Genomic DNA, 11,737 nt, shown 5'->3' with positions numbered 1-11,737 from the left:
CTGTCTTTCCAGGGGTTTACCCAAGGCTTTTGGGTAAGCCCAACTTTTTATTCTACTTTAAATCCCTGTTAACTTCTGCATGAACTAAATCTAGAGCAAGGACAATTGCTTCAAATTTCTTTGAGGAGACAAAAAGAAAAATCAGGCGGGTAGAGCTCACATTATCAAAATCCGTGCTACAACATAGGACCATTTTGAAACACACACTGCAGTGATTTATAAAAATACAAAGAGGAGGAGGACTGAACGGAGTTCACAAATCTTAGGAACTTACCATGCTTTTAAGGAAGGTGGGTATTAATTACGAGTGGTGTATTTTGAGTAACACCGTTTAACTATAAAAGATCACCACAAGTAAAGCGAGAGAACCTCAACCTACTCAACGACAATTGAAAACACTAAAAAAGGCTCTCAGCAAGATTAAATTGCACGTATGGATTATTTCCCTCATCAACCTGATTCACTGGCAATTATATATAATCTGGCAAAGCCAAGACCTACACACGGTAACATTATCAATTGTTTCATTAGAAACACCACCAAATCAATGTCAAACACATTACTTTATTTGTCTAGGATGATGTGTCCTATAAGGTACAAAAAAGTACTCTTCAGTTTGCCACAATTTGTTAAAAACAGCAATCTATTGCCTACAGGTAGGAAAGTTTTAAATGAGGTCATATATATATATTTATATATGAATAAATAGTACAGAAATACTGTGAAGTTTCGATGAGATGCAGGGTATGTTCAAACGCTGTTAAAAGTTGAGATGTTTCCTTTTTGCATTAAAAACACAATGCGTACAATATGCAGCATTTTTTTAAACGTCAAAAGGACAACATAACCTAAATGCAACTACTCTTCTTTAACTTTTAAGAAGCATAAATGGATTATTTTCTTCACATTGAACAATTATTTTTAATTTTCACATATAGGCTAAATGACAACATTTGTATGTACAAAAAACCACGGGTTTTTATTAGATAAAATTATCCCAGAAGAACCTGTACACCTGAGCCTGTAAGTGTAAGAAAGTGTGGTCAGTAGCAACATCTTTTTAAGAAAAATAACAGAAGAGGTTCTTGCATAGCAAGGTGTGAGGTTAAACCCAAAAGGAGCTTATCCATAAATCAGGTAAATCCCAGATCACTGTACAACAGAAGTTAACTGTGAATTAGTGCAAAAGCTAGTCAAATGGTTGAAGAGCCGCATGCAAGCCGCGGCTGATGAACTACAGACAGGTAATGTCAGCAAGTCATCTGTACACGCAATGTGAAAGTGACAGATCGGAAAGAAACGGCAACGCCATCTGCAATCTGCATCTTCTTGAGACTCCAACTGATCCCTCATAGTGGCACTCCTCATACAGGAAACAATGGAGCAGTCCAGAACGCCTTTCACAGATGTAATTACGCTTGGTACTTTACATTCCTAGGGTGCTTGGCGAAATATCGCTCAATTCAGCGGTGGGCAGTGACATTTCACAAAAGACTTCCTACCATCTTATCTGTTACAGTACTTCTGGCACCACGGTAGAAATTTTATAAAGGGACAACAGCTGCTTAAGAATGACACGTGGCAAACGCTACCTTTGGAGCAAAATAAAGTAGATCTCCCTGGCCACTTCCCTCCCCCAATACTTGAAATATCTGAACAGATCCCCAAAGTGTTACAAACATATTAGCGCACACGCAAAGACACCTACATCTGTGGGGAGAACAATTATCTCCATTTATTTTGTTTCATATACATCCATATTTTGAATTTTAATACAAAAGAAAAAAATTAGAATCTGACAAATGTTTACAAACAAGATACCTTCAAATAGATTTTACTCATTTCAGTCTGGTGCAGAGTAAATGACAAATTGTACTGTTATATTCAAGGCAACAGAGTCTGTAGTCCATGACCACTTAGCCCAACTTTTATGCAAGCTTAATTGTTTTTATCTACCATGAATGATAAACTCATTGTTGATTCCCAGTTCTGTGTGTGTGCACATGTGTACATAGCAGCTCCTTTCATAGAAAGAAAAGACATCTAGAGGTCTTCTTGTACTCTTACCTACAGGAATCATGTTAAGATACAGAATGGATTACATGTAACCGGGGCTGGATTTTATAAGAAAAAATAATTAGCTGACAAATGAGGGCAGCAATAAAAAAGCGTCTTTTTTGCAACAATAAATAAATACAGTCAAAGTTTTCTGTGTGGACTTTAAACCAGCTTCTTCACTGAAGAACAGACGTGGCATTTCCATGGAGTTAAACGCGACCCCATTTACTGTATCTTTTTTTCTTGCTCTCTTTCTCTCTCTCCTTCAACAAAACAAAGTTTTCCTGCTTCTGCCACAATAGTACAACAATTTGATCTTGACAAGAAAGTGGTGCTGCTGATTTTTATTTCTTTGTCCTTTGGACAAAATAAGCCAAGAATATAATTTGACTGTTGTGACCAATAAAAACGCAGTTTACATCAAGTCTCGTCAGGATAACCTGACTAAAAACATCTGGCTTCTTAATTAAAAATTTTCAGACAACCAGATTCTTGCTCGTGTGTTAGGTTAACACGCTGAACTCTAAGAAGCTGTAGACTGCAGTTTGTTGTTATGGGACCTGCAGAATACAGAAGAAAGTGAAGAATTAAGCACCCTTCGTTTTGGAGAACACAGTTGCCGCAAGGTGTTGCCAAGGGTAAGTCACAATGAGGGAATTACCACCATGCTGCTTCCATTTATTTTTTTCCCCTTCAGAAAAAAGAACACTTAAAATAATTCTCTGAGTTTTAAGCACATTTTTTCCTACCGTATACAAATATTTCAGTACTTGTAAAATGCAGTGTGTCACTGGAATATTCCAAAATGCCTGAAATCAGTTTTACTCTCATATTTACATAATAGTAGTCCATCAAAAGGAAAGCAAAAAGACATTTTTAATTGTGAATATTTATAATAAGGTATACTTTGCTTAAATTCATTCAAGAAGCCTTTGGATTAACTTAATAGAAAAAACTGAACAGGCATGGTAAAAATCACATTTTTGCTAATCAGAGTTCAGCAAAACTCCTCTTTGACATTCACAGTTTTATTAGTGACTGAAAATAAAACAATAAAATACATGGTTTCCAAGATGAATTTTTCATTTTTCTCAATACAGTATTCGAGGAACGGGACAATTTTTTTGTTAATACAGTTATGTCTACCAGCATGACTGCTGGTAACAAAAACCAAAAACCCAACAACATTTACTTTTTAGACAAATGGTCTGGATTTTTAGGGCAGTTTAATGTCATCGAATTGTACAATAAAAGAAAGTGACCCCAACATCCAGTTCTGATTCCAGTTAAAAAGTTCAGACTAAAGATATCACAATCTGCAAGAAAAGAAAGAACATGGATGGTATAAATGAAAAACAATAACAAATAAGATGCAGCAATGAAATTAGTGTGCAAGCAGTGAATGCTGGATAACCAGCTAAAGCAAGATGACAGAAACATGAGTTGAAAACTACCTGCTGAAAATCTTTAATACAGTATTAAACTGGAAAGAAAAATGCTGGACTAATTCATTTGGTCTCATCCCTTTTCTTATCAATCCTCCTCCCGTTGCATATCGAAAATCAGACAGCTTCCACAACAACGGATATAAAGTGAAGCTTCCAATTTAGTTAATTGCAAATGGATACAATCCTGCATTAGTATCTTAGACTAGCAGTCTGTTGTGATTTTGACCGTTACAGGCAGATGGACAAAGTTAACTACTACACATATACAATTTCTGAGTAATGCTGAAAGGCATCCAACACTTGTAACTCGGTTACAGTTGGCTTATGTTGGAATACAGCAGTGATACAGGAGAAATCTGTGTACTCCATTGGTGTTTCGGGTGAGCTGGTTTCAGGAACAGCTGTACCAAATGCCACGTTATAATTTGACTAGTGCCATACAACTCCCATGTACGTGCTACTAGACAGAACAGGCAAGCAACAGAAAAATCTGTAGTAGAGTTGCATATTCTTTTTCAGGAATGTCTACGTTAGGGAAATACTCTACATCGATTCTTCTAGAGAAAAACATTTAAAAAGAAGGTTTAATTTTAAATAGTAAATTTTGAATTGTGTTTAGTTTTCCATATCCTATTTTAAACCTTACTTACTCCCTCTGTTTCAAATATGGCAAGTTATAAAAAGATGAGAGAAGTAGTAAAAAATAAAAGTATTTTAATTTCTTTCATGGGATTATAAGCTTCATGGAAGGATTGTCTCTTTCTAGCATCTGAAAAGTATTTACTGCACAGCAGAACATTATCAGAACTCAGAACACAGTATTTGTCCTGATCAGAAATAATTCTCATGAAGTTTTCTGCAGCAATGACTTAAAGTGTCATTCAAATTTTCTACATTTATGATACTGCCCAAATTTGCATCATTTTGACTCATTTTGAACAAACACTACAAAGTAACCTCCACAAAATCATATTAATTTTGACAGAAAATGACAGCTGCCTATTATAGAACAGTTTGGGTTTTTTTTTTCCCCCCTTTAAAAGAAAAGCAGTTGTCCAGGAAAGTGCATGGAGAGGCAAATCCCTGTATGGAAGCAAGGTAAGCTTCTAAAAGCATTAAGCAGACTTTAGGGGACAACAGAACACCTGTGATTAGGAACACTTTAGCTTACCTGCTTGCCTTAAATCCTTTTAGTTTCTGTACAAAGAATGATTCAAGAACTTCTGCACATTGGTAAAAAGGGGAGTCACTTGGATTGTAGTAACGACAGTTATCAAAAATTTTGGTCATATCTGCCACAAACTCCGTGACCTTTTTGTAGTAACGTTTCAGTATTCTTTCTTCCATGGTGGCAAGGTCTTTAAAGAAACCAAAGATTATTAAAATGAGACATTTTCATCCTCAACAGAAGTTCACACTGTCAGACTGTGGGAAACAAATCCTATCTAGGTTAGTTGCTTTTCCAGGAATGCTGGTTGTGAGGTGGTGACACCAGTAGGTCTCCTTCAGAATAAACAGTTATGCGTGAATATGTTGTGTGCAGCTAAATTAAAATGCAAATACCAAAATGACCTTGGAAAACCTGGGTCTTTGCAGGAAGCTATTTGCTTTTTCTGAACAAGTTAAGGGAAAAAAAAAAAGCATCAGACGATCTGGATTCAGTTACTTGCACTTATTTTCTTTACAGTCCTCACTGAGACCAAGAGTCATATGTGTACATCTAACAGCTATCTAAACCTTCTGATTATTTTTTATTTGAATCCATGACTTGCTTTGAATGCATCACCAATTTTCACGGGCATATGCACATTACCACATGGCACAGATGAAAGATTTCAAGTGCAGGATCATGCAAAATGCTAGCGCTCTCACTCTTACCAACTAGACACATTAATGAGACCGGCATGGTGAAGCAGAGCAGTAACTGTCCTTTTTTAATGCAAATGTAAATTAAAAAGAGGGAGAGGAATGAGAACTGCCAATTATAAATACAGCTGTCTAAATGTATAGTGGCACTTTTAGCTGGAAAAATGATGACCTGCCCTTGGAAAATGCCCTTAAACTGCTTGCTTTGAAATGCCAGTAATGCCAGAATGTGTGAAAACAAACGTAGATGGGCCTGGATTACCTAGTGTATTTTACATATATATATATTTACTTCTGTACTTACAAGTGTATTTTCCTGCTAGTTAAGTCAGAAAGGGCTAAACACACTTTTATTTACTTCATTCAGTCGTTATATGCTTAATTATATTATTATTTGAGCTTTCCTTATAAACTGTAACCCATCAATTATGGAATAGGAGTTATTTAACATTTTCATAACAGCACAATCCAAAACTTTGGAACAGAAAAGGGCACAATTTCTAAGCAAAATATTATTTTCAGTCAACATACTACAATTTTGCCAAGATACTAAATTTAACTTTCCTATTTCTAGGATCAGTAAAGAGTAGGTGGGAAAACTCAAATGATACACTAGCTCTCATTTAGACATATGAAAAGGTAGTGGTTCAATAACTGGAAGGGAAGGAAAGGAACAACATTTAGCAACACCATTTCTTGCAGGAGGTTGATTTTCCTAAGTTTCACATTCAAGTGTTTATCTAGCTTATGCCTAGCTAACTGATAAGGTCAAATAAGATCAGATTAAAACACTGTAAAGCTGCAGCATCTCCTCTTCCACTTTCCCCCACGTACCCATTTGAAACGATTCTTGTTCGTATACCTTTAAAGACAAATTACATATAATATGAAATTTAGTATGCTATCAAGTCAGATGAAGATAATTTTAAACTCCATCTTAAGTTGCATGTCACGCTTAACTGTATTAGCACCACTTCCTCCTCAAACTCTAGAGTACATACCCCACGCTTTGTAGGAGGAACCAATGCACCAAGACAGAAAAAACGCAAGCAAAGCAAAACACAGCAAAATTGTCCTCTTTAAATAAATTAAAAAAAAGTAAAGTAGTTTGAAAACAAGAATTCTGTCCTACTGCTGCACCGAATTTCACATTTTATACGTTAGACCAACAGCATAAGGAGTCAGCCTAGAAGTAGATATACTAACCCTCGTGAACTTCTAAATATGTCAATGAGCAATCACCCTGTCTCAGTTTGCCTGACTGCAAAACCTGTGTATTCTGCAAAACATATCTTTAAGATCCCTGGATAGAAGTGGTCAGCAGGTAATGAATTTGATATTCAAAACCCCAAATTCATTCACTCACTCATGCTATTGCTCAGAAACACTTACCCATTGGCTCTTTAATAACACCATAATAATCTGGTGCATCATTGGGATCTACTGGTTCTAAGAATGGCCATGCCATCTTGTGAGCCTGTCAGGAAAACACAATTACAAGGAAAAATTAATTTAAATTAGCCCTATTTAGTAGCTAAACATTTTCATTATACTTTTACCTGTTGGGGTCTAGAATTGAACTTAAGGAAGAAGTGCAGTGTTACATGAAAAGGTAACTAGTTTTCTCATCTAATGACTGTCTAAAGCGTTAAACCTCAATGTCAATGACCCAGTAGTTGGGTCTTCAAAACAGGAAACAATGTGAAATTCAGACATAACAGGATACTGTGCTAAACAGGCTGCATCGAAAAGCATGTAATGAATTTACTGAGTGCGCTTGGTACTTCACACCTAGAAATGGGCCACTGTTTTAACTTTCAAGTACTCTAGACTTAATTTGTTTTCATAAATGTCTGTAAAATGTAGAACAATGCGAAATATTACTCTTTGAGGATTTCTGTTACCACACAATTATTTTATCAAAATTCTTGAAATTTCTTTACAGAAACTATATTTGGGAGTGACAGATAAACCAGAAATATACTGTAACAGACAGTGATGTAATTCTTATTATCAGGATGCCATCATTTACATGCTGATAACGACTTTCTGTGAGAACACTACTGAAGTCTAATAACTCTGAGATTGAAGTACAGAAGCGTAGATCAGAAATCATAGAAAACTAATCTGAGAACAGATCATTGCACCTTCTACATCCTGCGCAGTTAGGCTACCGCTCTGCCTTTTGGTATTCTACGTAAACCTGCTTCCTTTAAAAGCCTTCCACTGAAAAGATTGTTTAGTTTCACTAACTCAGCAGCAGTGATATACTAATTATTGTAAACATCCCTCAGCACAATAATGCCAATCAAGTTTGCAGCTGACAAAGCATTTCTCACAAAAAAAGAGCTTTGCTATTTCCTTTTAAAAAAAGTCTCAAACAACTGGAAGAGAAATCAAAACCTACACCAAGACCCACTAGATATGTCCTATAAAGTGCTCCACTTTGCTGCAGTCCTTATTCTCACCTGTAAGGAACGTAGTACTCTTCTTAAACCTTCATAATCTTTATCAGTTAGTGGACTGAGTACAGTCATGGCATCTTCTGTGGACTGACATTGTGGACACACATATTCATCAATGAGATCCGCCTCACTTTGTAAAATGCCAACACAGCGCCCATGATACCAGTTCTGACATCGGTCGCAGCCAATGTAAAATCTGCAAGATCCCAAAAAATTTAGTGACTTGATCTATTTAATTTAAAGGTTACATTTAAATTCATAAACCTGCAATCCCCTGCACATAAGCAGATACTTGGCATGATTAAGTACAACAGTGTAACGTGATATTTCAGACTGACAAATTCTGATTACACTATTCAAACTGCTTTTGTATTTACAAACAGGCTAAATTACAGACCATTTCAAAATTAGTTCCTAAATTTTATACTAAGCACTTTCAAGCAATCAAGGTTTCAAAAACCATTCGTCTGCTTTAGAGTTGAAAAGAACAGTGTAAGGCCAGAAGTCACCCAACCAGTACTCCAAAACAATTCAAGATACATTTTGCGCAAACTGGACTACGGCTAGGGCTCTTGTTTCACTCCATACAAACATTTTTCATATGGAAGCTTCAGTCTTGTAGTTGAATACAGAAGGGGTATTCTAAGACACAAAGCCTTACAGTAAAAGATACCAGCTATATACCCCCATACTAGAATTACGCTTTCTATCCGGATCAGACTAAAGCACAAAAAATCCACTAAATACTACATTCGTCTTTTAATCTTTCTAACCATCCCTTGTTAAAAAATAAATAATAAAAAAAATCAATCCCAATTTAAAGTACATGGTGGTGTTTTTTTTTAAAAAAAACCAAAACAAACCAAACAAAAACCCAACACATTTTGACCACCCTGAAAACTTCACTTTTCCTCAACATTTACTGCATAGAAACATTTTGGAGAGGAAGACAATTACTGAAAAGCAATTTGTATTACGAATGAATAGAACATATGCAGAATAACTTCTTTTTTCTTTGTAAGGAACAGGTAACCACAGTCAGAGCAGTTTGCTACCTAAACATTAAATAAGAGGTTCTTATCAGAACTCACTGTGACTCATCATAAGGTGTTCTGCAGATACAGTACAATTCCTCACTGCTGCCCTCTTGTGCCCGTTTACAATCATTACAGATGTACACATCCATTTTCTTAGCCTCCTTTTCTGTGATGCCAACACATTCTCCATGATACCAGTTAGTACAAAGATCACAGCCAATATAGAACCTAAAAGTATTCACAATGAAAATGACAATGTAATTGTCATTTCAAATGGCATGGCACTTTTCCCTGCATTTCCCTCTGATGCACTTTCTTGCTGGCCTACTTTCTTCAATTTTCTGTCTCAGTTTCCCTGCTTCCTAGCATTCTATCCTTACAAACTAACATCTCATGCTGCAGCTATACTGTCAGTAAGGTCACTTGGGTCAATTTTAAATTGACAGTTCATTAAAATGCACATCAATATGTAACCAGACTTTGACAAAACTGGGCTAAAAATGTATGTCTCCAACGTGTGTGTGAAAAACTGTAAAAGGCACAAAAAGACAAGGCCAAAGAAAAAGATTTACATTTTCAAAACTGTAGCTCAAAAGCCACTGAAACGTTTCCTTAAGATTTGAAAATGTAGGTCTCAGTTAATTTAAAAAACAAAAGCAAAGCGCAAACACCAACTAGGAGTTACAAGTATACTACGAAGAACATGCATACCAGCCATGTGTAGAATACATATTGGTATAACATGATACGAAAGAAAATTGGGTCAGGACATGGTTGTCATAATTATAATTTTTTTGGGGGGGTGGGAAGGTGGGGGCACTGAAAAACAGATGTTAAACTACTCAAAATTGCAACAAATTGGAAAGTGGACCATTCTTCAGAGAATAATGTCTACTCTCAGACACAGCTATGTGACGGAACCAGATATGGTATGACACAAAGTGAAGGGAACCAGGTACAGAATCATGTGAATGGGACCTTGCACAGAATGACGTGACAAAACTGTAAAATATTATGCAAGGATGTTTGACATTTTGTGCATGGATATCTCAAAACATACCTATGACTAGTGACAATCAACCAGATGGGCGAAGTTACACATCCATTCTCTCTGCCTAAGCAAAAGCAAGCCGACTCAGAGCCTCAATCTTCCTAGATTTCGGAGACCACCAACCACCTGCCATGTGCCGCTGTATGAAGTACTGCCATCCCAGTCTGTCAGTCTGCCAGCACCACCCGCTGGACACTACACACTAGCAACAGGACAGTAGCTGGCACATGCTCCACAAAACAAGCATCTCTAATTTCTTAGGCCTCTGCATACATCCTGGATACTCAGATCCTGCCTTTTCTCTTAATTTTCAGTCAGACAAATCCTAAAATAAAAAAAATTAAAAAAAAAAATCGCACAACCCAACCTTCCATAAAGAATGGACAGATATAGCTCCTTCTGACAACCTTCAACAACGATTCAGCCTGTGTCCTCTTCCCAAGAGGGGACTGTGTCTGTTTGCTCCTGGTGATCCGAAGTACATTTATGTCTAGATACAGATGCTAAACCTTGCCACTAGAATGTGGAACAGGTGTCACATTATGCTTTAACAAGTAAGTTGGAGTCTAAGTAGGAATCTTAGAAGGATACCCTTACTGACCATCCTCGAAAACAGCATCAGCAAATCCCTACAACCCTGGAGTATCACAAATGAGAACTTAGCATAGAAGATTTGCAGTAAAATACACAACGCAGAATGACTTTTGAGGATTTACTACATCCTAAAAAATGTATAGGGTATTCATAATATACCACAAATTAGCTTTTCAAGCAGCACATCTCTCTTTTCTGAAGTAGAAAAGAGACACCAGCACAAAGAGGAGTATCTGATGCCTATATATATTTCTATATGCAAATAAAAAAAATGTTTACCCGAAAACTGTTTTAAAACTTGACTAATCCCTTTCCAAATAGTGAAAGGATAATATAGTTCAACAGTACAGTCATCATTTGTAAGAACATAAAATTTAGAATTCACAAAAAGCAAAGCAGCAGAACTGAATCATATTGCTAAGGATACTACTAAGTTATTAACATTTTATTTTCTTCAAGTTTTATTCTGTGCATTTAAGCACAGTTCTCGATTCAGGCTACCAAAGTTCACTCTATAACTACTTTTTTCATTGGTTTACTCAAATGCCCACTGGAGTCAACAGAAAAAGTTATTCTGACAATCAAACCTTTTGCTCACAGAATTTGTTCATCTCATCTCATTTTTGTGACGGTTCTATCGCTTACTAACAACAGAAGCGGTAGTACACAGACCTTTGTTTGGTATCACAACAAAATGAGAACAGGGTATCCTCCTAAGTTTAGTGGATGACAGAAAGCCTAACACAACATTCTTTCTTTAAGTGAGATAGGTGACATCCCTTAGAAGTCGTAGTGAATTAACAACCAGGGCATCAGAAGTCTGCTATTTCTACAGTGGTGCCAGCACAGAGAGCAGTCCAATTTCCCATGCTGAGGTAATGGTGTAATGGTCAGAACTACTGAACAACCGAGGCGAAAAAACCCCAAAGACCTCAACTTCATTAAAAAAAAAAAAATTAAAAAAATAAAAGGCTAAGATCCTCTAGTCCTGGCCCTAAATTTGAAATGAAGAACCATTCCTGGAGTGAAAGCACTACTCCACCTCGATGGTTTCTTTCTGTTACTGGTATTTAAACCACCACCAAATGACACCAATTAATACTTTTTGGTATTGTCACTTGTTGAGCAGATACATACTCACTTGGAACTGGTCTGAAGTCAAATTTATTTTACATACATCTCTACACAGCTATCAGATGTTAACCGTTACTAACTACT

General features: G+C 36.4%; 1 protein-coding gene across 1 annotated transcript in view; it reads right to left on the bottom strand.

Annotated features, from left to right (window-relative positions):
- Positions 1-1,711: 1,711 nt before the first annotated feature.
- Positions 1,712-11,737, bottom strand: part of BPTF (bromodomain PHD finger transcription factor) — a 60,837-nt gene continuing 50,811 nt past the window's right edge. The window contains exons 29-33 of the mRNA XM_009323778.1: positions 8,929-9,102; positions 7,841-8,033; positions 6,765-6,849; positions 4,678-4,864; positions 1,712-2,618 (exon numbers count right to left, since the gene is read on the bottom strand). Of these exons, the coding sequence (XP_009322053.1) occupies positions 2,582-2,618; positions 4,678-4,864; positions 6,765-6,849; positions 7,841-8,033; positions 8,929-9,102 (676 nt within the window). The 3' untranslated portion in view covers positions 1,712-2,581. The remainder of the gene's footprint in view (positions 2,619-4,677; positions 4,865-6,764; positions 6,850-7,840; positions 8,034-8,928; positions 9,103-11,737) is intronic.

The sequence above is a fragment of the Pygoscelis adeliae genome, unplaced genomic scaffold (assembly GCF_000699105.1).
Source record: "Pygoscelis adeliae isolate BGI_AS28 unplaced genomic scaffold, ASM69910v1 Scaffold75, whole genome shotgun sequence".
Taxonomy (NCBI): Eukaryota; Metazoa; Chordata; class Aves; order Sphenisciformes; family Spheniscidae; genus Pygoscelis; species Pygoscelis adeliae.
Note: the sequence above shows the minus strand (reverse complement) of the source record. Positions and strands in the feature narration are given on the sequence as shown.